Source organism: Rhineura floridana, chromosome 21, assembly GCF_030035675.1.
Source record: "Rhineura floridana isolate rRhiFlo1 chromosome 21, rRhiFlo1.hap2, whole genome shotgun sequence".
Classification (NCBI taxonomy): Eukaryota; Metazoa; Chordata; class Lepidosauria; order Squamata; family Rhineuridae; genus Rhineura; species Rhineura floridana.
Genome location: NC_084500.1, coordinates 5,018,828 through 5,045,547, shown reverse-complemented (window position 1 = coordinate 5,045,547; position 26,720 = coordinate 5,018,828). Strand labels below are relative to the sequence as shown.

The 26,720-nt window shown below is 45.2% G+C and overlaps 1 protein-coding gene across 3 annotated transcripts in view; it reads right to left on the bottom strand.

Moving 5' to 3' along the window:
• The window catches only part of LRWD1 (leucine rich repeats and WD repeat domain containing 1), a 56,624-nt gene that overhangs the window by 19,248 nt on the left and 10,656 nt on the right, over nt 1–26,720 (bottom strand). For 2 of the 3 annotated variants that reach the window (XM_061604582.1, XM_061604580.1), the window contains exons 2-5: nt 17,707–17,846; nt 16,219–16,453; nt 12,567–12,686; nt 7,190–7,342 (exon numbers count right to left, since the gene is read on the bottom strand). In XM_061604582.1, the coding sequence (XP_061460566.1) occupies nt 7,190–7,342; nt 12,567–12,686; nt 16,219–16,453; nt 17,707–17,786 (588 nt within the window). In that variant the 5' untranslated portion in view covers nt 17,787–17,846. Of the gene's footprint in view, nt 1–7,189; nt 7,343–12,566; nt 12,687–16,218; nt 16,454–17,706; nt 17,847–18,248; nt 18,311–26,720 lie in introns of all 3 variants that reach the window. The other variant, XM_061604581.1, reaches the window with a different exon arrangement.

The window sequence follows — 26,720 nt, the reverse complement described above, 5'->3', positions numbered from 1 at the left end:
CTGAGGGAAGAAGTGAGTGTGCAAGGGGCAAATTATTGGGCATTACTTGATACTGGTGCCGCTCAGACGTTACTGAGGCCAGATTTGATAAAATCTGAGGAAATATTACCTCAGGAAACTGTGACAATCCAAGGAGTGAGGGGTGAACCAGAAGGCATACCCATGGCCCTGATAAAATTAAAGTGGAGAGGAAAGGAGGAAATATGTAAAGTAGGTATTAATGCCCAACAACAAGAACCAGTGATACTGGGAAGAGATGTTATGGGGGCACAAGGAACAATATATGTGGTGACCAGACAACAACTTGCCAAAGCAAGAGAAACCATTTTAACAGAGGCCGAAGAAAACAGGGTGGAACCTGTTATCGAGCCTAAGGTCGCCATAGCAACCCCTGGCAGGCCTGCTAAAAGAGACAAACTGTATCGAATGGTCTCTAGTGAAGAGGCAGAGCAGTTCAGGGAAGAGCTGGATAAGGATGCAAGTTTGAGGCAAATGAAGGACCAAGCCCTTACACAAAAGATTCCCTTTACTGACAATCTGAGGAATCAAATTGTGTGTGAGAATGGGATTTTATATAGACTGTGGATGCCTGCTGAGAGAGAGAATGAATGTGAACCAGTGAAACAATTGATGGTACCTAGCAAATACAGAGCCAGATTGCTAGAGGTAGCCCATGATGTCCCATGTGCAGGGCATCATGGAATAAAGAAGACCAAGAAAAGATTGGCTGCACACTATTATTGACCAAATATTTCTAAAGACGTAAAACAATATTGTTTATCTTGTGACATATGCCAAAAGGTGGGGGAAAGTGGAGTAAAGACAAAAGCACCATTGAAGCCCCTTCCTATAATAGGACAACCCTTATAGAGTGGGAATAGATTTGGTGGGCCCTTTTTCCAAACCCACAAGTCATGGCAAGAAATATCTATTGGTGGTGGTGGATTTTGCCGCCAGATACCCAGACGCTGAAGCACTAAGATCCGTGGAAGCCCCTGTAGTGGCAGAGGCTTTATTAAAAATCTTTATGAGACTGGGTTTCCCTCATGAAGTGTTGACGGATCGAGGCAGTGTATTCATGGGAGAAGTGATGCAATGTATGTGGAAGTGTTGTGGTCTTAAACATTTAAAGACAACTACTTACCATCCAGCAACCATTATCTCTACCATAGATCTGTGTAAAGGATTTTGGCAGATGGAATTAGACGAGCAATCCAGAGCCAAAACTGCCTTCAGTACACCAGATGGGTTATATGAGTTTGTGACTTTACCCATGGGACTAAGGAACTCACCAAGTTCTTTTCAGAGACTAATTAATACTGTGTTGCAAGGCATGTCAGATTTCGCAGTGGCCTATATAGATGATGTGGCCATTTTCAGCAAGTCGGTGCCTGAGCATGTCCAACACCTGACGGCAGTATTAGAGGCATTTAAGAAAGCAGGGCTAACAATAAAAGCCAAGAAATGCCAGTTTGGGTTGAATGAAGTGATCTATTTAGGACATAAGGTGGGGAGTGGGAAAATAACCCCCTTATGGAGCAAAGTTGAGGCAATACAATCGTGGCCCATCCCCTTAACTAAGAAACAAGTTAGGGCATTTTTAGGTGTGGCTGATTTTTACCATAAATTTGTAAAAGATTTTGGGGAAATCGCAACCCCCTTGCATGAGCTAACAAGGAAAAAGTGTGCTAAGCGTGTGGTGTGGACGGATGAATGTCAAAAGGCTTCTGATCTTCTGAAGCAAGCCTTGTGCCAAGGGCCTGTATTAATAGCACCAGATTACGAGCAACCATTCATCGTGGCTACGGATGCGTCGGACCTATCGCTGGGAGTCGTCTTGCTACAAGAGAGAGGAGGCACCAGACATCCAGTGGCGTATCTAAGTCGCAAGCTGACATCGAGGGAGAAGAATTATTCGTCGGTCCAAAAGGAGTGCCTAGTGGTCGTGTGGGGACTGAGCAAGTTGCGCCCCTACGTGTGGGGACGAAGATTTACAGTGACGACGGATCATCGAGCGTTGTTATGGTTACAGACTATGAAAAATCATAACACTATGCTGCAGAGGTGGTCCTGGGCTCTACAAGATTTCCAGGTGGACTTCAAGTTCATCAAAGGCAAGGACAATGTATTGGCCGATGGACTTTCAAGGCAGGTGGCCGGGACTGCAGTGACGTGACCCAGACGTGGGTGCAAAACAGACATTTTCCCCAAAGAGACTTGTTTTGTATTGTTAACGCGTCGTATGAATCCTAGAGCAGGAATAATACTTTGCTGTTATTTTAAGGGGGGGGAAATGTGATGTTCCTGCTTATAGTGTAAATATGGTAAGTGCTGTTTATATAGAAGACATATATAAAGAAGAAGAGGGGATTACTATCACTGATTCCTGTCTCCGCTACTGGCAACGCCCTTACTTAGAAAGAGAGGAGAGGGCTTTTTGTGAAGCCTAAAGAAGCAAGCCTGCAAAGAAAGGCTGCTTTCCCCCTTCCTTCCTGGCAGCCAGCCTGCTCCCCTGGGGGGAGGGGGGCCACATTTTTTTTCAGCTTATAAAGGGGGTCCCGTGCTCATAAAGGGTGGGAACCACTGAACTAGGGGGAAAAAAGGGGAAGTTATGAAAATCCATTCAGGTGATAATGTCATAATTGGAAACCACGCATATGTATAAAAAGGGTTGAAGAATTAGGCTTCTGGTGATCTCTTGGACTCTTGACGCCTACAGAGACATACAGGATCCAGACTAATGTGCAACCTCTACTAGTAGAACACTGCGTCTTGGAACCTAAGATATTCCTTATTTTGTATCTCCTTTATGTCCTTGCCCAGGAGCTATGCGGATTCTTAATAAAGTTTGCTAAATTGCAACTCTATTGTTTTGACTTTCCTATCAAGCTCAGAAAGTGACTGAGTCTGCAGAGACCAGAGAAAATAAATTGATGCGTTACCTCCAGATCAAGTCCTGGAACCAAACGATTAATCTCATAAAAAAAAAAATCCTATTCCAGAAGTCAAACCTAGCACACGAGACTATTTGGCTTTTTCTTCCATTAATGAGATAGACTGGTAGGAATTTTATCTACGGAAATGGACTGCCTTCAAGTGGATTCCGACTTATGGCGACCCTATGAATAGGGTTTTCATGGTAAGCAGTATTCAGAGGGGGGTTACCTTTGCCTCCCTCTGAGGCTGAGAGGCAGTGACTGGCCCAAGGTCACCCAGTGAGCTTCATGTGGGGAATTGAACCCGGGTCTCCCAGGTCATAGTCCAATGTTCTAACTTTCATCAGAATAAAGAGAACAAATAGCAAATAATGGAGGAAATATAAACATAAGGTTTATGAATTTAAGAATTTAAGAAGAGGGCAACCAGAATGATCAAGGGGATGGAGCGACTCCCTTACGAGGAAAGGTTGCAGCATTTGGGGCTTTTTAGTTTAGAGAAAAGGCGGGTCAGAGGAGACATGATAGAAGTGTATAAAATTATGCATGGCATTGAGAAAGTGGACAGAGAAAAGTTCTTCTCCCTCTCTCATAATACTAGAACTCGTGGACATTCAAAGAAGCTGAATGTTGGAAGATTCAGGACGGACAAAAGGAAGTACTTCTTTACTCAGCGCATAGTTAAACTATGGAATTTGCTCCCACAAGATGCAGTAATGGCCACCAGCTTGGACGGCTTTAAAAGAAGATTAGACAAATTCATGGAGGACAGGGCTATCAATGGCTACTAGCCATGATGGCTGTGCTCTGCCACCCTAGTCAGAGGCAGCATGCTTCTGAAAACCAGTTGCCGGAAGCCTCAGGAGGGGAGAGTGTTCTTGCACTCAGGTCCTGCTTGCGGGCTTTCCCCAGGCACCTGGTTGGCCACTGTGAGAACAGGATGCTGGACTAGATGGGCCACTGGCCTGATCCAGCAGGCTCTTCTTATGTTCTTATGTTCTTAAGATAATTCCCTCCCAAACTGCGCAAGGGTGGATTCCAGCCTCTCTTTCAAATTCTCTTCTGAATGCACTTTGGGCATGAGACCAGTTTGTAACCCACTAGAAATTAGTTACTTGTTAAAGTAAATGGTATGCCTAAAAATGCTAAAACTAAAAAGGCTATTCTCCCAAAGTGGGATACCTGTTCCTCCTGGAGGGAAAGGAAGGGCAAGAATATAAGAAATCACACAGTTGTAACTTTTTAAAAATAATATTATCTCCCAAGAGGAGAGGATGGGGGTGGGGAGGTTTGTTGTTTGTCCATCTTCCTTCACTGAGCAAACTCACAAGGAGACAGATTCTTTGAAAGGGGGAATGAACAAAAATGTTTACGTATAAACACAAACAAAAAGCAGCACATTTAGAGAGTCTGCTTATATGAAATGGCAAAACACAGAAAGGAGAATGCGTTTTACAACGTATACTTAAATGTACATATCTAAGAACTCATCCAGCTAATACTTCACATCCAAAAAGACATACCTTTCAACTGAAACATCCAGCTAATACTTCACACCAGAAATGATTTGAAGAGACCCAGTTAAACTAACCACACACACACACTCACACACACACACGAGAGAGAGAGAGAGAGAGAGAGAGAGAGAGAGATTATTCTGTTAAGTAAGACTTTTGATTGCAAAGCACATTTTAGATTCAGAGGTCAAACAGAATCCTTTTACTCTCTTCTCTGCCAGTCAAGCTAGGAGATCCCCAGCTCAACACACATCTATTGAAAACTCCTACCTAGCTGACCTTGCAGGTCTGATACCCTGAGGTGCAAGAGTTTTTAGCCTGCTTCCAAAAGAAACAGAATCAAAAAGAATACTCCAAGCTTATAATCTCACCTCTCCTTCTTCCTGGGCTCTAAAAATGATGGAAGAGATCATGGTTTTCTTTTCCAATGTTGTAGGCTTATACTCTGTTCCGGATTCTCTTAACTGCATAGGTATACAGTTTTTCTGAGTCTTTTGAGGAGAGCCAGTGTGGTGTAATGGTTCAGGTGCTGGGACTATGACCTGGGAGACCAGGGTTCAAATCCGCACACAGCCATGAAGCTCACTGCGTGACCTTGGGCCAATAACTGCCTCTCAGCCTCAGAGGGAGGCTATGGGAAAACCCCTCTGAATACCACTTAACAAGAAAACCCTATTCATAGGGTTGCTGTAAGTCGGAATGGACTTGAAGGCAGTCCATTTCCATTTTGCTCTGTAACTAGTACAGTACATCAGTGGTTCCTGTGACCACTTTACAATTGACCCAGAGCCAAACTTTCCCTGGGGAATAAATTCCAGCTATCTTTTTCAGTTGTAGAAATGAATCTGACAAGCAATAAAGAGCCCCCATCTTTTCTTATGTTAATTTGAGAGCCCAGAGACTAAACCAGTCCTATTGGCTGCCAGTGAATCACTCTGATGTTAGATCTGCTCACTCTTCTTCAATCAACACCTGACCTGAGTTTCAAGAAAGTGGGGCTGATCTAATGGGCACAGCAACCTTGATAACATAAAAGCTGTCTTGTGGCCATTAGCCTTGAAAACATGTTGACTGTTTCATTTTTTTTCTGCAAGAATGCCAATTACGCTTAGGAGGATGTGTGTGCCAGCCGGTATAATCGCTGGCTGGCAGAGAAAAAGCCAGCATGATCTCTCTTGTAAGAACACAAGAAGAGCCCTGCTGGATCAGGCCAAAAAGAGCCCATCTAGTCCAGTGTCCTGTTTCACAGTGGCCTACCAGATGCTCCAATGGGAAGCTTGCAAGCAGGACCCAAACACAACAGCACTCTCCCCACTGGTGCTCCCCAGCAGCTGGTGTTCAGAGGCACGCCCCCTTCGACATGGGCAGGAACACATAAGCCATGATGAACATTGATCGCCTTGTTGTTATGAGCCTTCAAGCCGACTACGACTTATGGCGACCCTATGAATCAGCCAAGAGCATCCGTCGTGAACCACCCTGTTCAGATCTCGTAAGTTCAGGTCTGCGACTTCCTTTATGGAATCAATCCATCTCTTGTTTGGCCTTCCTCTTTTTCTACTCCCTTCTGTTTCTCCCAGCATTATTGTCTTTTCTAGTGAATCACGTCTTCTCCTTATGTGTCCAAAGTATGATAACCTCAGTTTCACCATTTTAGCTTCTAATAGCCTTATCCTCCATGAACTTATCTACCCTCCTTCTAAAGCCATCCAAGTTGGAGAGCATTCCTACATCTTGCGGTAGCAAGTTCCAAAGTTTTAACTATGCTTTGTGAAGAAGTATTTTTTTGTGTGTGTCCTGAATCTTAATTCAGCTTCGCTGGATGACTACGGATTCTAGCATTACATGAGAGGGAGAAAAAAGATATATCGATATCCACTTTCTCCGCACCTCTAGTATGTCTCTCCTTACTCACCTAAAAAAGAAAATTAAAAAACTGCAACAACTAAAAATCTCCTCAGGAGCCACATTTTCAAGACGCACAGAACTCTTTATCAGACAGAATGCCTGACTAAGAGAGGCTGCAAATGCTCTGTATGTATAAAGACTCTGTCATGTTGTGGTGGGCGTGATATAAGCATTAAACTACAGCAGTAATAGCTATTTGCAACTACAGAGAATGCAAGACTTTACATCTCGATTCCTAAGTACATTTACTTGAAAGTTAATATTGTTCCCAGTTCTTTTAGTAGAACATACTTTGAAAGCATCCATTATCAAGACTGCAGCACCAAGAAGAAAGTTTCTCTGCCTTTTTAGCAGTCTAACAGATCAGCCACTTCAACCTTTAAATCAAGAATTTGGCAGGATAGCCCTGTTGTCATGATCAGAGGACATTAACAACAATAAACTGAACACAGAAGGAGACCTGCAGAAGTATTTCTCCCCACTTCCATCCCAATACAAAGGCAGAAAAATGTAGAGAATGGAGGTGTGGATGCTTTAATTTTCATGTTAATTTCACAAGCCAATTCATCAACCAATCCTCGTTTTAATGGCTTATTCACAAAACATGCAAATTTTGGTCCTCTTGCCTGTGCAAAATTCAGAGTCACTGAGCTGTTTTGGGGTCAACAGATTTTTTTCTCCTGGACCAACAAATTTGGGTTACTTATCTGCACAGCTGGATAGTGTTGCCTTGAAAGAACTCTTAAACCAATTAAGCAAGATTCTGTGCTAGGTATCAAATGCTGCAGTGTACAAAGGGCTGCAAAGGATGAATGGGACTGAATTTACCCGCCATCGGGTGAAGTCGCTGAGCGAGCTGGGTCCATATGCTACGTGGGCTTGTGCAGACCTGATGAATTTTTTCCTGATTGATTTCAACTGCTCAGGGGACAGTGTTTTAGGTAGCTGATTCCGGAAGTTTTTCCCCCAGTGAGCAGTGACCTAGAAAAAGAAATAAGCATATTGAACTATATATATATATATGTATGTTTGTACATATACAAGAATACCTCGCATTAACATACTCAATAGGACCAGAGCAAGTACAAAAACCAAAAATGTCCTTAAAGTGAAGCACTACCTTTTAAAACTTTTCTTACCTCTCCTTCATGCGGAGCCTCAAAGCCCCACGCTAAAGCCTCTCCTGCTGCGCTGCTGCGCCTCTCAGCTGATCGCGATCGCGCCTCCCAGCTGATTTGCGGTGGTGCGATCGCATCTATTTCCACCCCCACGCACCGTTAAGTGTCCGTAAGTGTGAAGCAAGCGTACGTAAACAGGGGCATGGTGGAGTATGGAGTATGTCCGTAAAAGCGAGTGTACGTTAAGTGAAGGTCCGTATAGCGGGGTATTCCCGGAGACTAATGAATCCTGAAGGTTTTCAAAGGGCTCTGGGGGTTTTTCCAGCTGACAGGACCGGCGCTCCTGTCGAAGCCCTAGCTAATCTGTGGAATGCGGAGATGGCCCGGGCTGTTGACACGATCGCTCCTGCGCGCCCTCTCCTTTGCAGAGCTCATTCAGCTCCTTGGTATACTCCAGAGTTGAGAGCTATGAAACAAGATAGGAGGCGGCTTGAATGGAGATGGAGACAAACTCCTGACGAATGCAATTATGCACTGGTCTGTGCTTCCACCAAGCGGTATGTAGGAGCGGTGAGGGCGGCGAAAAAACAACACTTCGCCGCCACTATTAAGGCATCTCTCTCCCGCCCAGCGGAGCTTTTTAGAGTCGTCCGAGGGCTACTCCATCTAGGCCTGCAGGACACTGTAGATACATCGGTGGCCCGCTGCAATGAGTTTGCTGAGCACTTCCAGCATAAGATCTTACACATCCGTCGGGACCTAGACTCTCATTTTATAGCAGTTAACCCTAGTGAGGTGTCTGGAGCACAGTCTTATCATGTTTTGTTGGATGAGTTTCAGTCGATTCAGTTCGAGGACGTGGACAAGGTGCTTGGACAAGTACGTGCAACCACTTCGGTACTAGATCCTTGCCCCTCTTGGCTAATAAAAACTAGCAAGGAGGGAACAGTTGGCTGGGCCAAGGAAGTGATAAATGCCTCCTTGCGAGAGGGAGTGGTCCCCGGTTGTCTGAAAGAGGCAGCAGTGAGACCACTCCTGAAAAAGCCTTCCCTGGACCCAGAGGATTTCAGCAGCTACAGACCAATGGCGAACGTTCCATTCCTGGGCAAGATCTTGGAACGAGTGGTTGCTGACCAGCTCCAGGCGCTATTGGATGAAACCGATTAACTAGATCCATTTCAATCGGGTTTCAGTCCTGGTTTCGGCACTGAGACAGCCTTGGTCGCCCTGTTTGATGACCTATGCCGGGAAAGAGACAGAGGGAGTGTAACTCTGTTGATTCTCCTTGATCTCTCAGCGGCTTTTGATACCATCAACCATGGTATCCTTCTGGAGAGGCTTGTGGCGTTGGGAGTTGGAGGCACTGCGTGGCAGTGGTTCCGCTCCTACTTGGCGGGCCGTCTCCAGAAGATAGTGCTTGGGGAACATTGCTCGACACCATGGGCACTCCAATGCGGAGTCCCACAGGGTTCGGTTTTGTCTCCCATGCTTTTTAACATCTATATGAAGCCATTGGGTGTGGTCATCAGGAGTTTTGGAGTGCGTTGTCACCAGTACGCTGATGACACGCAGCTCTACTTCTCCTTTTCATCCTCTTCAGGTGAGGCGGTCAATGTGCTGAACCGTTGCCTGGACGCGACAATGGACTGGATGAGAACTAACAAACTGAGACTCAATCCTGGTAAGACTGAGATGCTGTTGGTGGATGGTTTATCCAATCAGATGGTGGATACATATGCTGTCCTGGATGGGGTTACACTGCCCCTAAAGGAACAGGTTCGTAGTCTGGGAGTTGTTCTAGACTCTTCCCTGTCACTTGAGGCTCATGTAGCCTCGGTGGCACGGAATGCGTTCTACCAACTTTGGTTGGTAGCCCAGCTACGTCCCTACCTGAGTAAGGAGGATCTTACATCAGTAGTACATGCTCTGGTAACCTCACGTTTGGATTACTGTAATGCGCTCTACGTAGGGCTACCTCTGAAGACGGTTCGGAAGCTACAGCTGGTGCAAAATGCGGCGGCCAGACTGCTAACAAGAACGAAGCGATCGGACCATATAACACCTGTTCTGGCCCGCTTGCACTGGCTTCCAATACGCTTCTGGGCCAGATTCAAAGTGTTGGTATTAACCTACAAAGCCTTATACAGCGTGGGACCACGATATCTGTCAGAACGCCTCTCCCATTATGAACCAGCTCGTACACTACGGTCTGCTACGAAGGCCCTCCTCCGGGTCCCGACCCATAGGGAGGCCCGGAGGGTGGTAACAAGATCAAGGGCCTTCTCAGTGGTGGCCCCCGAACTATGGAATAGTCTCCCCGAGGAGGTGCTCTTGGCACCGACCCTATCATCCTTTCGGTGCCAAGTTAAAACCTTTCTCTTCTCCGAGGCATTTTAATTTTTTGTTTAATGATGGTAATGTTTGTAATTTGATCTTAGTTATGCAGTTTTTAGATTGTGAAATTTGATTTTAGATTGTGATGCTTTTGTATTTTCCTGTATTTTATTGTATTTATGTTCACCGCCCAGAGAGCTATTGCTAGTCGGGCGGTATATAAGTTTTAAAAATAAATAAATAATAAATACTGTAAATAGTGTAAAGCCTATTCCTGTGGCTGTGACTTGCCTCAGGTGATGGGTAGTGACTAGAAACAAAGCTATAGGAGCAGCCACACTATGGTCCCTAGGCATATTCATCAGACACCCAACATTGCTATCTGTGAAGTGCTAACTGAACATATTTTCATGTGCCCAAGTTTTTGGCAATGGCTTTTAATCTGCAAACTCTTTGCTTTTTTTATTGGAAGTTGTCTCCTGTTCAGTTATTGTTGTTTGTGTTATAATGCATAGCATTTTAAACTATTAGTCTATTGTTGGAAAAGCTAAATATAAATGTTTCAAATAAATAAATGTAGATGTTGCCAAGATACAGCCCCAAAGGTCAGTGTCTTCAAGGCTTTTACATACGCCCAGAGAAAGGGCAGGATGCAGCAGAAGCAAAGATGTAAAGGCAATGATGTTCCTCACCTGACGGGCCTCTAGAGCATCTTTTATCAGATTTAAGATTCTGAGATTAAGACTAAGCTCCTTAAATTTTTTTTTTTTTGCTTGCTATGCAATGATCCTCAGGCTAAGTTTCACTAAAACTTGTTCTGTTCTTGTCTAAAAGAAAGAGAAATAGTTATGACTACGGTTCGTAAGCTGCAACTAGTGCAGAATCCAGCGGCTCGCCTGATTAAGGGCAGTCGCCGCCGTGACCATATCACCCCAGTCCTTAAGGAATTGCACTGGCTACCTGTGGTTGCGTGGGCCAAATTCAAGATCCTGGCTTTAACTTATAAGGCTCTTCATGAGGCCAGCGCACTCTATTTAAAGAGTCACCTTTACTCGCTCCGGGGGCACCGGCTTACAAGATCGTCCTTGAATGGCTCACTTCTTATACTTCCAGTAAAAGAGGCGAGGTTGGTGAGGACAAGGTCTAGAGCCTTTTCTATCGTGGCTCCTACGCTTTGGAATTTGTCGCCAACTGACCTCCGTCAGGCCCCCTCCCTGCTATGCTTTTGGCGGACCTTGAAGACCTGGCTCTTTACCCAGGCGTGGGAAGGGGATTAGGCTGGCAGACTGCAGGTCTTGGGGGGTTAAATTCAAATTTAGGCTGGCAGATTGCAGATCTTGTGGGGTTTAAATGTTTAAGCTTTTAATTTTTAATTTCTAATTTTTAGGATTCTGATTATGTCTATATGGAATGTACTTGTGTTTGGTTGTAAGTCGCCCAGAGTGGCAGATTAACCTCTGCCAGATGGGCGTCTAGCAAATCTCATACATACATACATACATAAATAAGAATTTTTGTCTCTTGGATTTTGGTATGAACGTAATGTCAATAAATTATGTCTGTTGAACCCATGGGAGATGGGGTATTCTCCTCCTCAAAGATAACACACTTCTAACAGTGCAGCACTAAACATGTCTACTCAGAAGTATGTCCCAGTGTTTTCAGTGGGGTTACTCCCTCTTAAGTGGGTAAAGGGCTGCAGCCTAAATTTCCTAAGCAACCTAAGATTAATCTAATTACTGGGGTATGTAAACCTGCTTCTCAGAGATATCTGCAATGAAGGTCAAAGCTGTAGAAGTATTTTTGCACCATTTATTTATTTATTACATTTACATCCAGCCTTTTCTTCAAGGAGTTCAGGTGGTGTAAATAGCTCCCCTCCCACTCACCCACTGTATCATCGCCAACAGCCCTATGTGGTGGGCTAGGCTGAGAGAAAGTGGCTGCTCAAGGTCACTGTGGTGAGTTTCGCAGCTGAACAAGGATTAGAACCTTGGTCTCTCCAGTCCTAGGCCGACACTTTAACCAATAAGCCCTACAGGCTCTACACCCCATTTACGGATAATACAAATTCCTAGGCATTGTCTGATCTGCTAACATATTATTGCCATTGTCTTTTCATACCAGCTCCTTCCTTCTTTTACCTCATGTTCATTTCTGAGTTTAATTGAAGGTGATGACGCTAATGTTTAAAGCCATTAACAACTTAGGCCCCAAACATCTGAGAGGCCACCCCCTTCTCTACAGACCCTCTTGGGTGATATGATCAGCAAAGGGGTCCCTCTTGGTAATTCTGCGGCCCTCAGAAGTTTGGGGGGGCCTCAGGAGAGGGCATGCTTTGTGGCAGCCCTAAGCTTTGAAATTGCGCCCCATACACACACACACACCACTGCATCTGGCACTTTCACTGTATAGTTTCTGGCAAATGCTGAAGACACATCTCTTCACCCTGACCTTTAACACCTGAGATGTGTGTTTTCAGGACCCATCCTATCCTGTGGCTGTAATTTGTTTTAACTGTTTTTAATACTGAATTTTAAACTCTTGCAACCCGCCCTAGAACCTACTGGTGAAGGACAAGTCATCATCACCATCTTCATAATGTGTCATTTTTATTTAAAATTGTAAGCCTATCAGCTGGATTTTGTCAATGTTAATTTTATTATTTATATTGTACAACTTCTAAAAAAAAGATTGTAGAATTTTCTTTTAGGCTCTCAAGAAATAATAAATATCACCATCACATGGCTTACCCTATTGGTCAGCTCTCGACTATTGACAACTCTCACGTGATTGGCTAGCTTGGTGACATCCTTTCCATTCAGTTGCCGGAGATTTCGCAGAAGAAACATGACCTTATAGTCATCGCTGGACTGGGGGGGGGGGGGGAGAAATCAGGCACACAAGATGTTATGTGAACAAATCTTACCAATCTGTATTCCAAATAAAACATTTCCTACATTGTATGTAGCCCACCTGTTGCGAACACTAACAGGATTAGCTAGCAATGCAGATTTTAGGATTCAAAGCATTCCTTGAAAAACACATTTGGAGTGGTATACAATGCAAGTCCTACTCAGAGAAGACCCACTGGAGTTAATGCACATTAACAACTTAGGTTTGTTAATTTTAATGGGTCTACTTTGAGTAGGACTTAATTGAATACAACCCTTGGTCTTTAATATCACAAAAATAAACTTGACGTTTAAAGAAATATCTGTCATTCATATGAATCCACAAAAGGTACTTAATTGATCAAGACAGTCAGTCAACCAGTCAGTCAAATTTATTTGTTAGAAACCATTGGTACTTGTACAAACTGTACAGAAGTACACTTTAGCATAAGTGATCCCTAGTACACAGGACCACATGTTGTACAATGAAATTTTGTCTGATCTGTTGGGCTGCTAAGGCAAATATAGAAACCATATATGCAGCGTATTTATCTCCATCATAAAAAAACCCCACAAATTACTCCTTATTATTCCAAAAGGAAACCTCCTGGAGAATTCCTCTGAGAAACCTGTGTCTAGGAGAATTACACAGGGAACAATACAGAACATAATGAACAATGCTTTCCACCTCTCTCTGGTTCAGATACACAAATGGCAATGTACAAATATTCTGGCATGTCTCCCATTGAAATATGTTGTAGGCACAGTTTTAAATCTCAAAAACATAAATGCCTTCCTCGATACATCAAGCGGTATCTACAACAAGTAATCTGGAAAACCATAATCAGATTTCACAGAATAAAATGGAGAAAACTGCATAGTTAGGAGTTGATATCTAGCTAATAGAAGGCCCCACTCTTTAACTTTATCTTTAATACACTGCTTTGCAATTATACGGCAACCTTGAGGACATCAACAATCAGTCCACATTTGACTATAAGGGTTCCACATTTGTACAAATCTATTAGAGATTTGCTCCAAATAACATTTTGTGGTCAACCTTCTACCTGGCATATACTGTAAAGCAAGGCAAAGCAGATTAAATTGTGGACAAAATGGGGGGGACCTCTAATTTCATGATCAAAGGAGTGCTATGTGGGAGGTTCAAGAGTGATCACACAAAATTTTTTGAATGGTTTCCAGTTTGATAGCCCCACATTTCTGCACCATACATTGCTTGTGGGATTACCTTTTTAAAAACTCTTACGTACTGGAGGTACCAATTCACCACCTCAGAGATGAGTAAAGGTTAACAGCATGGCTACTTGTAGAGTTGAGAGACTTGCAGATTCCAAATGCCCTGCCCAAGAATAACTCTTGCTGAAATGAATCCCCAGACACTTAAAATCCTTAACTTGTTATACATTTATATTGTCTATTTTCCACTTATCTAAGTGCAGTCTTTTAGTGATTAATCAATCCATCAATTAATTTTAGCATAGTTCAAAGTAAGGAATTCTGTTTTACAAAATAATCCAAGGTCTGAGCAGATGCATCATACCTATCATAGTAGTGGAAACAAGGGCCGTGTCATCTGCACAGAGCAGTATGGAAAGCTTACAGTCAACAATTGTAGAAGAAAAATACTGAGACCCTTGGAGATCCTGGGCAATGTTATTTATACTGAAATTAAACAAAAAAGGGACTAGCAGATAGCCCTGCCTTGGAATCATGTTGGAAAGGTGGCCATTTAAACCCATTCTAACTCTAAGATCAGTCTAAGACCAACTCAAAGTATTTTAGTTTCTCTAAAGTCCACCCAACAGTAATAACTCACTCACAACAGCAGCAGCAACAAAATGGGTTTTTAATTTTGCAGGGACAGGTTGATCCTGCATTCAGGATAAACCTGGAAGTTTCCATTCTCTACTCCATGAGGAGAGTGGGGGAAGAACTGATGAGGGACACAGCTCTTGGATTCACTACTGATCTTTCCCTGAGTATAACCCAAGGGGTAATGAAATGGCTCAACAGGGGCAAAAGCTAACTGCCAAATTAATGATTTACTGGGATTGTAATAAGGTTGGTTCTAAAAGGCTTGAGGTACTGATAGATGTTATTGTCCTTTCCTTCATCTGTGATTTGATGACAGTCCCACTCACACTCCCAGAATGAGGCATTCAGAAAAGTCATATTTTCTCTATAGCCCAAAGAGCTAGAAATACTTTGATTTGGATTCCTGCATTGAGCAGGGGGTTGGACTTGATGGCCTTATAGGCCCCTTCCAACTCTACTATTCTATGATTCTAAATTTGACAGACAGAGAATACTAAGGATTTTGAAGGAGCTATTATATTCTCAATTGGAAGCCATAAACTATACATTCCTCCAAGGAACTCAAAGTACCATACTGTATATGGTTGCCCCTGGCCACTTTTTTAAATCACAACAACCCTGTGAGGTAAGCTACGCTGAGCAATAGTGAATAGCCCAACGCCAACTAGTAAGCTTCATGGCTGAGTGGGGATTTAAGCTCAGGTCTCCTCAGCACTGGTCTGATGCTCTAATCACAACGCCACACTGGCTCATCTCTGCAGTTTCCTGCTCCAGCTTGCCACTTTCCATTCAGCCTGTGCTGAGAGTGATTAATTTTGCCACATCTCTGCATCAGATGTCACTGATCATTGCAGAGACCAGATAGCTGGCTATTTACTGTGAATATTCCTTCCAAAAGGCTTATAGGAGTGGGTTATCACATTCCCACCGCTCAGATCACACCGTACAAGATTGAATAGGACAGCCAGCTTCTGTAACTCTGCTCCCAGTTCTGACCCACAGGTGTTATGACCCCAAAGTCAACTTTGATATGTAGTATGCAGAAGTGACGATAACTAGAGAAAGAACTCTGAATACAACCGACTGGAGACACTCCTGGGTCAATGCTCTGAGCACTATGTGCAGTTTCAAGGAAGCAAAATGATGAACAATAGGCTGGCTTATTAGAGACATCCCTCTGAGGAACAGTTTTATGTGAGGGTGCGACTCCAGAGACCTGTGGACTTTGACAGCAAGGGCCAATAAAAGACCTGAAGTCTGCTGCTTCAATGTGCAACAACCCCTCCTTCAGGAATCTTAAAATATCTCTCACCTGAGGCTTGAGTTAAGGCTGGAGTGGACTTGTGGATTTAATTAAGAGACTCCTTACCTCCCACCTCGCCCACCATAACCTGAACACTGAAATGGAGATTTCAGAAAACACTGACTGAGCCTACTTTGTATGAATTCGATAAATAAGCTTGTGTCTTTCAGTCTTTCTGCACAGCACTTAGTTATTATCGGTGCTTCATAAATAATAAGATACAACTATTACATTACTATTACATTGCTAAACCTCTTGTGCAAGACTGATGAATGCCTTCGTCTATTGGAAGTTTTTAAACACTGCCTCAGGGTACGACTGGAAGCCCAGCAAGCCCTAGAAACCCTGTTAATTGTCAAATACTGTACTTACTGTCAGGTATACATTATTCACATAGGTCAGCTCCTCTAACTGTGGAAACTGCTGCAGAGCCGTTACATCTTCCAGGTGGTTGTTGTCGCAGTTTAGGATGCGGAGGTTTGGCAAACTGAGATTGTCAGGGAGCCGCTCTAGTAAATTGTCAGAGAGGTCAAGTTCTTGGAGGTGGCGGAGATGAGAAAATAACTGCGGTTCCAAGTCTTCAGTTGTTATTTGCAACCTGGACAGGCTGGGGAGGAAAAAGATTCTATACACCACCAATCCTCATGACATCAAACATTTTGCAATACTTCATGCTAACTAAGACATCCCAAATGGGATGTTGAGATTATTATACATATATCCACAGTGGCAAAAATGTCAATAGCCATGTACTGAAAAAAGAAAATGGCTCCATTTCTATTAGATTGGTTTCACAGAATCTGGGATATAGCTGTAAAGCTTAAACATACATATTATACCTGGGCCTGCAAAAATCAAATGCAAAAATCAAATGTGCAAAAATTAACTTGTAAAAAACTGGTTTTGGAATGGTAAATTTAGTGGTAATGTACATCCATATATTCATTATTTATGTTGGTGTAGTAAATGTGTCTACTCCATGTTAGCTTTTTTTATTAGTAAATTTATTAGTGACGGAAGGGGGAGGAAGAAATTCCCAAAGTAAAAGCATCAGGGTCTAGGGACAGAAAATATCTGCTGTCCAGTTCTTTAGTGATTAATTTGCAACTAGGCTCAGCAAGGCACCACTCCCCCACCCCACAATTTTCAGTACCAAGATTCAACCCAGAAGATCTAAACCGGGATATGGAATGTTCAAAACCCTACAAATAAAAACTATAAGCAGTGGTAGCCAATGAACAGTTAAGGCCAGAAATAGTTTGTGAATTTATCAAGAACCTACAATCTAAACAGGATAAACAGCAGGAAACTGAGCTGTCCGTTTGTAAATATGATAGGTGAGGAGAACCTCTCATATTCAAAGGGAGGGAGGAGGGCAACTGCCTTAATGCCCTGCTTGTGGGCTTCTTGGTGGCATCACATTGACTACTGTGTGAAACATGATGCTGGACTAGATGGACCATTGATCTGAGCCAGCAGGGCTCTTATTTGGCGAGACTCTCTTAGAGATCACAACGCCAGTCTCCACCTGAAAAGTAGGCATCTTAAGGATTGTATCTAATTGGAAAAGGGTTCCATTCTCATTAGGCAAATATTTGTCTGGCAGCATGCACTGCTTGGAAATGTCTGCTCAATATTGCATTTCTGTGATTTGGGATGCTGAAGTTAATCCTGTTTTCATGCCCTAACTCTGCACTTAAAGAGTTTTGTGTTTTTTTGCAACTGAATTTACTCTGAAAGTGTAGTAATATTGTGATAGTTTAAGCAACCTGAACTACTAAGAGCTAACACTGCAGCGATTACCTTTTCTTCACAGGCAGGGAGACCTCTGGGATTTTGTATACAGATCACTGCACTTACTTCAGAGTTTTGATCTTTCGCAGCCTTGTAGATTTAGGCACTGCTCTTTCCAACAGGAGTTCTGTAGTTATTTTGGACATTTTTAGTCTCTTCTGGTTTTCTTCAAAGTCAAAGGTCTATGTTGTCTTCCTGAAAACTTCCTAATGGGAAAGGAGAGAGAGATTAACAGCATGATCCTATCCCATCACCAGCTGGTTGTTGATGGGTGAGGAGGTTAATAATTGCAAGTAGTTGCCTCACTACTGGTTGCCACTGGTGGAGAGGACCACTGTCAATTGAAGGATACTCTCCCTGGAGCTGGCATAGTGGAAAATTACAAGAAACTACCCCACCTTCTGTCCCAGCCAGCGTTAGCCAGCAGGGCTCTAGATGCAGTAGAGCATCTCCTGCTCTGCTCCTCCTAGGTCCCAAGTTAGGATTGCTAAGTCTCTTTGAGTTCAGTGGGCTTACACCCAGTAAGTGGTACAGGACTGGAGCCTAAAGGGATCACCTAAATGTTGAAGGCTAAACATTTGATATTGCTGGAATACATATCATCTTACAAAACTGATGAGCTCTTGGTTCTTCGTCTTCCCCTGAAGACCCAGATGGCAATAGTAGGTAACTGAAAAATAATAGTTGTAATTAATGTGAGAATAAGCTGTGTTGCCATTTGGAAGCAAAGCTGTCAGAAGTCTGAGCCAAAGGCTGACATTTTATATCTCTAAAAATACATAGAGTAGAAGAGTCTCTGACATCTTGCATTAATTTGCTATCTGAAGACACCAGCTACATGTAAGCCCAAAAGTGGTTTCTCTTGTGTACACAATATGTTGCTAGTTAGCTTTACAGCTGCTTTGTATCCAGAATAAAAATGATGTTAACTTGAATTATACCAACCACAAAAACTATTATTTTGTATCAAGATAATAATAGAGTCAAGTTATCGACTGCTTTTGTATTTATCCACAGAGTCATTTCTAAGAATTTCCATCCTATCTCCTGAAGCAGTCCTGTGGACCAATCGTTCCCAATCTTTTTGGTATGGCAACCCTCAACTTCAAATTTATTTTTTTTTTTCAATAATTTTTATTCAAATTTTCATAAAACATACAAGACAAAATCATAAAACATTCAAAGACAAAAAACAAAATCAAAAATAGTTAAACAAAAAGAAAAAAAGAAAAAAAAAACAAAAATAAAAAATAAAGAGTAAAATATTGACTTCCCATTTGTCAAAGATCAAATCAGTTATAAGTCTATAATATATAGCAATCCTGTCTCTTAAGTCATATTATAAAATCACTTTCCTCCAGTAGTTATCTTACTTAATCATCAAATCTCATAAACATTACTTTATTCTTTCCACAAAAAGTCAAAGAGAGATTTCAATTCTTTAAGAAATATATCTATCAATTTTTTTTTCCAGATAAGCATATCAATTAATCCATCTCATTACTAATTATGATAATCTTATTGTCATAACCATAGTCAAAATAAACATTTCAATTAATCCATCACATCAGAATCTGTTAGGTTCAGTAATTTCAGTAGCCATTGTTCTATTATCTCTATTAGTTCCATTTTCCATCTTCCATCTTCAGTAGTCTTGTTAAATCCAGTAATTTCAATATCCAATCTTCCATTATCAGTATTCCATAATAATCTTGCTGTCAAAGCCATAGTCATATAGTAAGAGTCTGATGGGAATTACCTCTATCCCAAATATTTTCTTGCCATCCATTCTGAATAGGTTGCTGAAATACTGCTGTAAAATCATATCTCTGTTCTTTTTTTCAAAATACACTGGGTCATCTCTTAAAAGTTTTTCCATTGTCACATGGCTGCAGTTAATTCCATAGATTTTCTCTATATTGGGCTCCATCACATCATTCCAGTCCAGAAGATAATCCATGCCATTGATAACTTTATCTCTAGAATCTTCATTAATTTCTTCAGAGATAACATTGAGTTCCAAACAATAGATTTTATTTCTAAAGTCCATAGACTCCAAATCTTGTTCCTGTTCCACGTTTGTTCCAATCTCCGGGATCTCCTCTCTCACAGGGACCCCTATTCCAGTCTCCAGGGTCTCCTCTCTCACAGGGACCCCTGTTCCAATCTCCGGGGTCTCCTCTCTCACAGGGACCCCTTCCAGGGTCACCTCTCTCACAGGGACCCTTATATCTTTAATCTCCTGCTTCATTTTACTCAATTCAATTTTCGTTATCTCAATCTCATCCATTATTTTCTGAAACATAGTTATTTCCAGATTCTCAGCCACTTTCTTAATTGCCATTTTAAAAGAAAAATATAGGAAAACCACTTCTTATTTCAGCAACAATTGGGTTAATACTCCAAACTTGGTGACATCACAGTATAAACAGAGCAGACAGCCTTATCTCTCCAATAGTTAAGTAAACAAAATGCAGTTCCCAGGATCGAAACAATTAATGGCAATCGTCAAGAAACAGATTCGTCAAAATAAAATAGACCAAAAAGAGAGTAGTCTCAAAACAGTATAATATTTTTCAAAATAAAAATCTGGAATAGAAATCCCTCTTCTGTGTGTATCTTTAGAATGCAAATCCAGGACAGCTTTTTGCAACAAAAACAGAGATAAGCTATTAATTAGTGCGTAGCAGAGAGAAGTTACGGCTCCCCAGTGAGATGTCAAAAACCGATCAATCTGGCAAATCTCTTTTAAACAGCAACAATTTAAGTCAAGTAAAAGAAAAATATAGAAAGAAGGGTGCTTGCCTGTTAATGCGTTCTCTCTTAGAAGATAAGATGAACGTTCGCTTTAACAGATAGAGCTTGCTGTTGAAAATCCGTCCCACCTTCGTCGGCTGGACCTCGTCCCATAAATTAATGAGATCTGGTCGTCCCAACAAAAATAGGCTTTGAGGTTAATCTCTTCGTTTCTCCCTACCCGGGAGAAGTTTAATCAGTCAAAAAAAAAGAAAAAACTGACTGATATATCTGAATAAGCTTCTTTTGAGGCAGGAGCCCGTCTCAAAAGCAGGCACAGGCTAAGTCACCCTTCCCGGAAGTCCCTCAACTTCAAATTTACTTGGTATGGTGACCCATCAAACTATTGTCACATGAATTTTGGACCTTACATTTTCAGCAGCCATTAGTTTCATGCATTTTAACTGCAAGTTTACCTGCTCTATAACCATTACCTTAGGCATCCAAGCAAATATTTATCTCAAAATTCATTGAAATATTGATAGTACTTAACAATATTCATCACACCAGTTAATGATTCAAAGCAATAATTATTTCTGGTTTGCTTATAAAGCCTGTAACCAACTTGCTGTCAGCTCTTCACTGAGACAGCAGTGTCGGTGGGGGTGCAGGCAGGGCTGGAGATTCCTTGGTAATTGCCAGGCCGTAAGTCCTCAGCCGGCAGCTTGGCTATAAATCTGCCAGGCTAGCAAGGAGGAAGCAAGATAAGGGCAGAGGCCGTTCAAAGCTTACGTGCCAAGCCAGAAATCCAGAAGAGACGTCAGTGAAGGTCCGGGTCTAGTTTGCCGAGAGATCAGTCCAAGTCAAGGTTCAGGGGATAGGAAGACACACAGTGGTCACGCCTGACGTTGTAGTCAGCAACAAGCTGAAGCCAAGGTTTGACTTTTAAGGAGCAGGTTTGTCAGCAGGTGTGAGCCATCAGCGTTTTGGCCTTAAGTGGACAGGCCTGCCCCTCTTCTGCCTGACCTTCTGTTGTCTACGTTCTGCAGGTGAGGGAGGAGTATCCTGTTCACTGCCTGTGTCTGGCTGAAGGGCTTCAGCTGTGTCTAGGGTGCTCTGCAGCTGAGGGGGAGAAGGAGCTGGGTTCTCAGGAGTTTCCTCCATTTCTCCTTCTGGGTCTGCTGCTTCTGGGTCTGCTGCTGTTACTCCTGAGTCATCCTCGTCTGATGAGTCCTCTGACGGGGCCATGACACTATCCCCCTCCCCACGACCAACCCGCTGCCTGCCCCCTGGGCCTGGCTTATCCGGGTAGTGCTGCTGGAATCGACGGACCAGACGAGGGGCATGCACCTGTGCAGCATCTTCCCACGAGCGTTCCTCTGGGCCGTACCCCTGCCAGTCTATGAGATACTGGAGGCGGCCACGATGCCTCCGGGAGTCCAGGATCTGTGCCACTTCGAATTCCTCTTCCCCATTGACTTGTATCAGCAGCGGGGGGCACGGCTTACTACTCAAGGGGTGAGGCAGGAGAGCGGGAGTCAGCAGTGATCTATGGAAGACAGGGTGAATGCGGAAGGATCCAGGGAGTTGGAGCCAGAACGCCACCGGGTTAATCTGCTGGGTGATACGGAAGGGACCTACGTTCCGAGCCTCCAGCTTTTGAGACGGACGTTGCGAACGCAGGAACTTGGTTGAGAGCCATACCCGGTCCCCTACCTTCAGCGGCGGGCCTGGTTGGCTATTGCGGTCCGCAAAGCGCTTATACAAGCCCTTTGCCTGCTCCAGCTGTTCCTTCAGGACTGCCTGCAGGGCCTGCAACTCCTGCAGCATAACATCCGCAACGGGGACCAGCAAAGCGGGTCGCACTGAGGGGAAGAACCGGGGGTGGTAGCCGTAGGAGGCACAGAACGGGGTCTGGTGTGTGGAGGCATGAACGGAATTATTATATGCGAACTCAGCCAGAGGTAACAGATCCACCCAATTGTCCTGTTGGAAACAGGTGTAACACCGCAGGTATTGTTCTACGGTGGCGTTGGTGCGTTCAGTTTGTCCATCTGATTGAGGGTTGTGGGCGGAGGACAAGTGGATCTGGACGTTCAGGGCCTGTAACAGTGCCTGCCAGAACCGGGCAGTGAACTGGGCTCCTCGGTCAGATATCAGGTGGCCGGGGAGGCCGTGCAAACGGAAAACCTGGGTCAAAAACAGTTGAGCAGTTTCTGGGGCAGAGGGTAGTCCGGCACAGGGGAGGAAATGGGCCATCTTAGTGAACAGGTCTACAACCACGAGGATGGTGGTCATTCCCCTGGAGGCTGGTAAGTCCGTGATAAAATCCAGGGAGACGGAGCGCCAGGGCCCTGGGGGGGTAGGCAGTGGGAGCAGGAGCCCAGGTGGCTTTCCGGAGTGTCTTTTGGCTCGCTGGCAGGTATCACAGGCAGCTACATAGTCCTTGACGTCCACTTGGACTCGGGGCCACCAGAAATCCCGTAGGACCAGGTGGAGGGTTTTATAGGTTCCAAAATGACCTGCAGGCTGGCTGTCATGGCAGAGTTGGAGCACCTCTCCCCACAGAGCTCCTGGGGGAACGTACAAATGGTTCCGGTGGTACAAGAGGCCATTTTGCAAGGAAAATGGGCTGTCCAGGGTGGGCATTCCTGACTGGAGCTCTCGCTACTGTGCCAGGGCATATGGGTCCTTTTGCTGCTGTTCCTGCACCCGGTCCAGTAGGGGTTGTGGCTGGTGGGTAGCTGCGAAGTTCTCTGGGCGGAGGATTGGGCAAAGGGGGCGATTGAACTCCGGCTTTCGAGACAGTGCATCTGCTTGTGTATTTCGGTGGCCGGGGAGGTAGGTGACCGTGAACTGGAACCGGGAGAAAAACAGGGACCACCGGATCTGCCGTTGGTTAAGCCGTCGGGCGCTTTGCAGGTGCTCCAGGTTTCGATGGTCCGTTCATACCTGTACCGGATGGTGTGCCCCTTCCAAGAGATGACGCCAGGTCTCGAAGGCTACTTTTATGGCCAGTAACTCCTTCTCCCAAATGGTGTAGTTCTGTTCTGAACAATTGAGTTTCCAGGAGTGGAACGCACAGGGGAGCAGGCACTGCTTGTTCCCCACCGGCTGTAGTAGGACCGCTGCCACTGCCTTATTGGATGCATCGGCCTCTACTATGTAAGGTCTGGTGGGGTCAGTTTGCTGGAGGATGGGTTCAGACGTAAAGGCTTGTTGGAGGTGCTGGAATGCCTGTTGAGCGGCCTCCGTCCAAGCAAACCTCTTTGCCTCGAAGCAGGTCCGATATGGGTGTTGTTAGTTCGGAGAAGTGGGAGATGAACCGGCGGTAATAGTTGGCAAAGCCCAAGAAGCGCTGCACATCTTTGTGGCTTCGAGGAGCTGCCCATTGGAGGATGGTCTCAATTTTGGCTGGGTCCATCTGGATACCCGAGGGAGAGATCCGATGGCCTAGGAAATCCACGGTAGTGAGGTCAAATGCACATTTTTCTAGCTTGGCGAAGAGGCGGTTCTCCCGCAGGCGCTGCAGCACCACTTGAATGTGCTTCTTATGTTCCGAGGGGTTCCGTGAGTAGATCAGGATGTCATCCAAGTAAATCACCAGGAAGCGGTCTAGGAGGTCCCGGAAGAGGTCGTTCATGAAGTGCTGAAAGACGGCAGGGGCGTTGCACAAGCCAAAAGGCATCACGGTGTACTCAAAATGTCCATACCGGGTGCGAAAGGCCGTCTTCCACTCATTTCCCCACATTTCTTTTTTACGAATAGTACAGGGGCGGCTGCAGGTGACGTGGAGGGGCGAATGAACCCTCGACGCAGGTTCTTGTCTAGGAACTCTCTGAGGGCTGCCAGTTCGGGTTCCAACAGGGAGTAAATCCGGCCCACGGGAATCTTGGCTCCGGGGAGCAGGTCAATGGGGCAGTCATAAGGACGATGGGGCGGCAACTGGTCTGCCTCTTGCATCCCAAAAACATCCTGGAACTCCCGGTACTTTTCCGGTAATTTCTCCAGCGTGGAGCTTGCCTCCTGGGTAGTCAGGATGTGCTCCTTCAGCCCCCAACAGGTGGTTTGGCAATAGGGGGATCTGAGGGTCAGTCGGCCCGTCGACCACTGGATGAGGGGGTCATGCCGCTGTAGCCACGCCAGGCCAAGCACTACCGGGAAGTGGGGCACGGCAGCCAGGTAGAACTGGAGGCTTTCCCGGAGCTCACCCAGGGCCATGTCTAGCAGCACTGTCTCCTGTACTACCGGGCCCGAGGCGAGAAGCCGGCCATCAATAGTCTCCACGAGGATAGGGCGATGAATGGGTTTACTAGGAACCTGGTGTAGATTGGCAAAGGACACGCCCATGAAATTGCTGGTGGATCCTGAGTCCAGCATGGCTGGTACTTGGAGGGTACCCCTTCCGGGGACTGTCAGAGAGATCAACACGGTCAGATGCTTGGGCGGTGAGGAACTGAGGTGGTGGGCCCCCTGAACCACGAGGTTGCCCTGGCTCAGGGGCCTGTGGAGGCCAAGGCGTGGGCGTTTCCCGAGGCAGGGGCTGTGGGTCGTTTCGCAGAACAATGGGTTGCAAAATGTCCCTGGGCCCCGCAATACGGGCAGAGGCCCTGCTGCCTGCATCTCAGCTTTTTGGCAGCAGAAAGACATGGCCAAGCCCCTCCCAGCTGCATAGGTTCTACCGGGGGTGTAGGGTCCTTGCCGGAGGGCTCCGAGGGCGAGGGCACAGCCACTGGGGCCGAAGCTCTGTAGACTGGCCGGGGTCGGTTGGCAGCACGCCTGCTTTCCAGCCTCCCATCAATCTGGAGACACAGGCGTATTAGGGCTTGCAGGGTTCCAGGGCGCTCCACCCTAGCTAGCTCATCCAGAAGCTCATCGGACAGCCCCTCCTGAAATTGATCCATGAGAGCCGCTTCGTTCCAGCCTAGGTTCTGTTGTAGTAAACGAAAGTCTGTTACATATTCCCCAAGGGGCGTCAGCCTTGCCACAGCCTGAGTATGCGGTGGTTGGCTGTGGCTGATTTGACTGGGTCCTCAAACATAGCCTTCAGTTCCCTGGTGAAGGCGGCTAGGTGTCAGGATGCAGGATTGGGGCCCTGAGGATTCAGAAGACGAAGAAAGGGAGGGGGTCGTTTATCCAGAGTTGTGCGAAGAAGAAGCAGGAGGAGGGGGGGAGGAAATCCCAGAGATAGAACTGTCTAGCAGTAAAGACCTTGGAAGGCTCACAGACTCCCCTGAAGTCCCCACGCCTCCTCCCCCCCTGAGTTCAGAGCAGTTAGAGGGAGAGGGAGGGCCTCCTGAGCCAGGGACAAGCAAAGAGAAACCACCAGACAGTTTACACATTGCCCCCCCACTTTCACCCATACCAGAGTCAGAGCCTTCAGATGGGGAGGGGGACGTGCTTCCTCCTTCACCGTGCACCAGGAGGCAGCTAAAGTGAAGAGAAAGGAGGGGGGAGAGAAGGGTGGTGGATGAGAGCACTTTGAGGCGGAGTGAGAGAATTCGCGCCCATTTTCCTCCTTCTTAAGGGACAGGAGAGATAGTGACCCCTCGTTCTGTCAACTCTCTTGTATGTCACAGGATATGTTTTGTAGTGTAACTTCATGAGAAGACGTAGTTTGTGTCTGGATATTACTTAAATAAAAACTGAATTGCTTTCATCAACTGGCCTGGTTCCTGAGTCCCATCCTGGATACGACACTAGGTCGTTGAGCACAGGGCTATGCTCGAGGAGCAGGGGCATGGCCCATCTAGCTGCGGCCCCGGTGCACAGGTTAATCAAGAATCCCACCCGGGTCTTATCATCTGGGAAGGCCTCTGGTCGTAACTCCATGAAGAGCTGGGCCTGGGCCAAGAATGCTGGGAGCTGTTTTGAAGTCCCAGTGAATTTCTCTGGGAGGGTCACAGGGCACTTGGCTGTCCCTGTAGGTAGATTGGGCGGGGCTGCTGCTAGCTGGGCTTGCAAGCCTTGGACGGCCAACAGCAGCTGGTCTACTTCTGAGCACAGGAGCAAGTTTTCCTGCTGGAGTTGCTCCATGGTCGGCACTTCCCCCACTCACTTGTTGCTTGCTTCGTTTTGGGCTGACTACAAGCTGTCAGCTCTTCACTGAGACAGCAGTGTCGGTGGGGGTGCAGGCAGGGCTGGAGATTCCTTGGTAATTGCCAGGCCGTAAGTCCTCAGTCGGCAGCTTGGCTATAAATCTGCCAGGCTAGCAAGGAGGAAGCAAGATAAGGACAGAGGCTGTTCAAAGCTTACGTGCCAAGCCAGAAATCCAGAAGAGACGTCAGTGAAGGTCCGGGTCTAGTTTGCCGAGAGATCAGTCCAAGTCAAGGTTCAGGGGATAG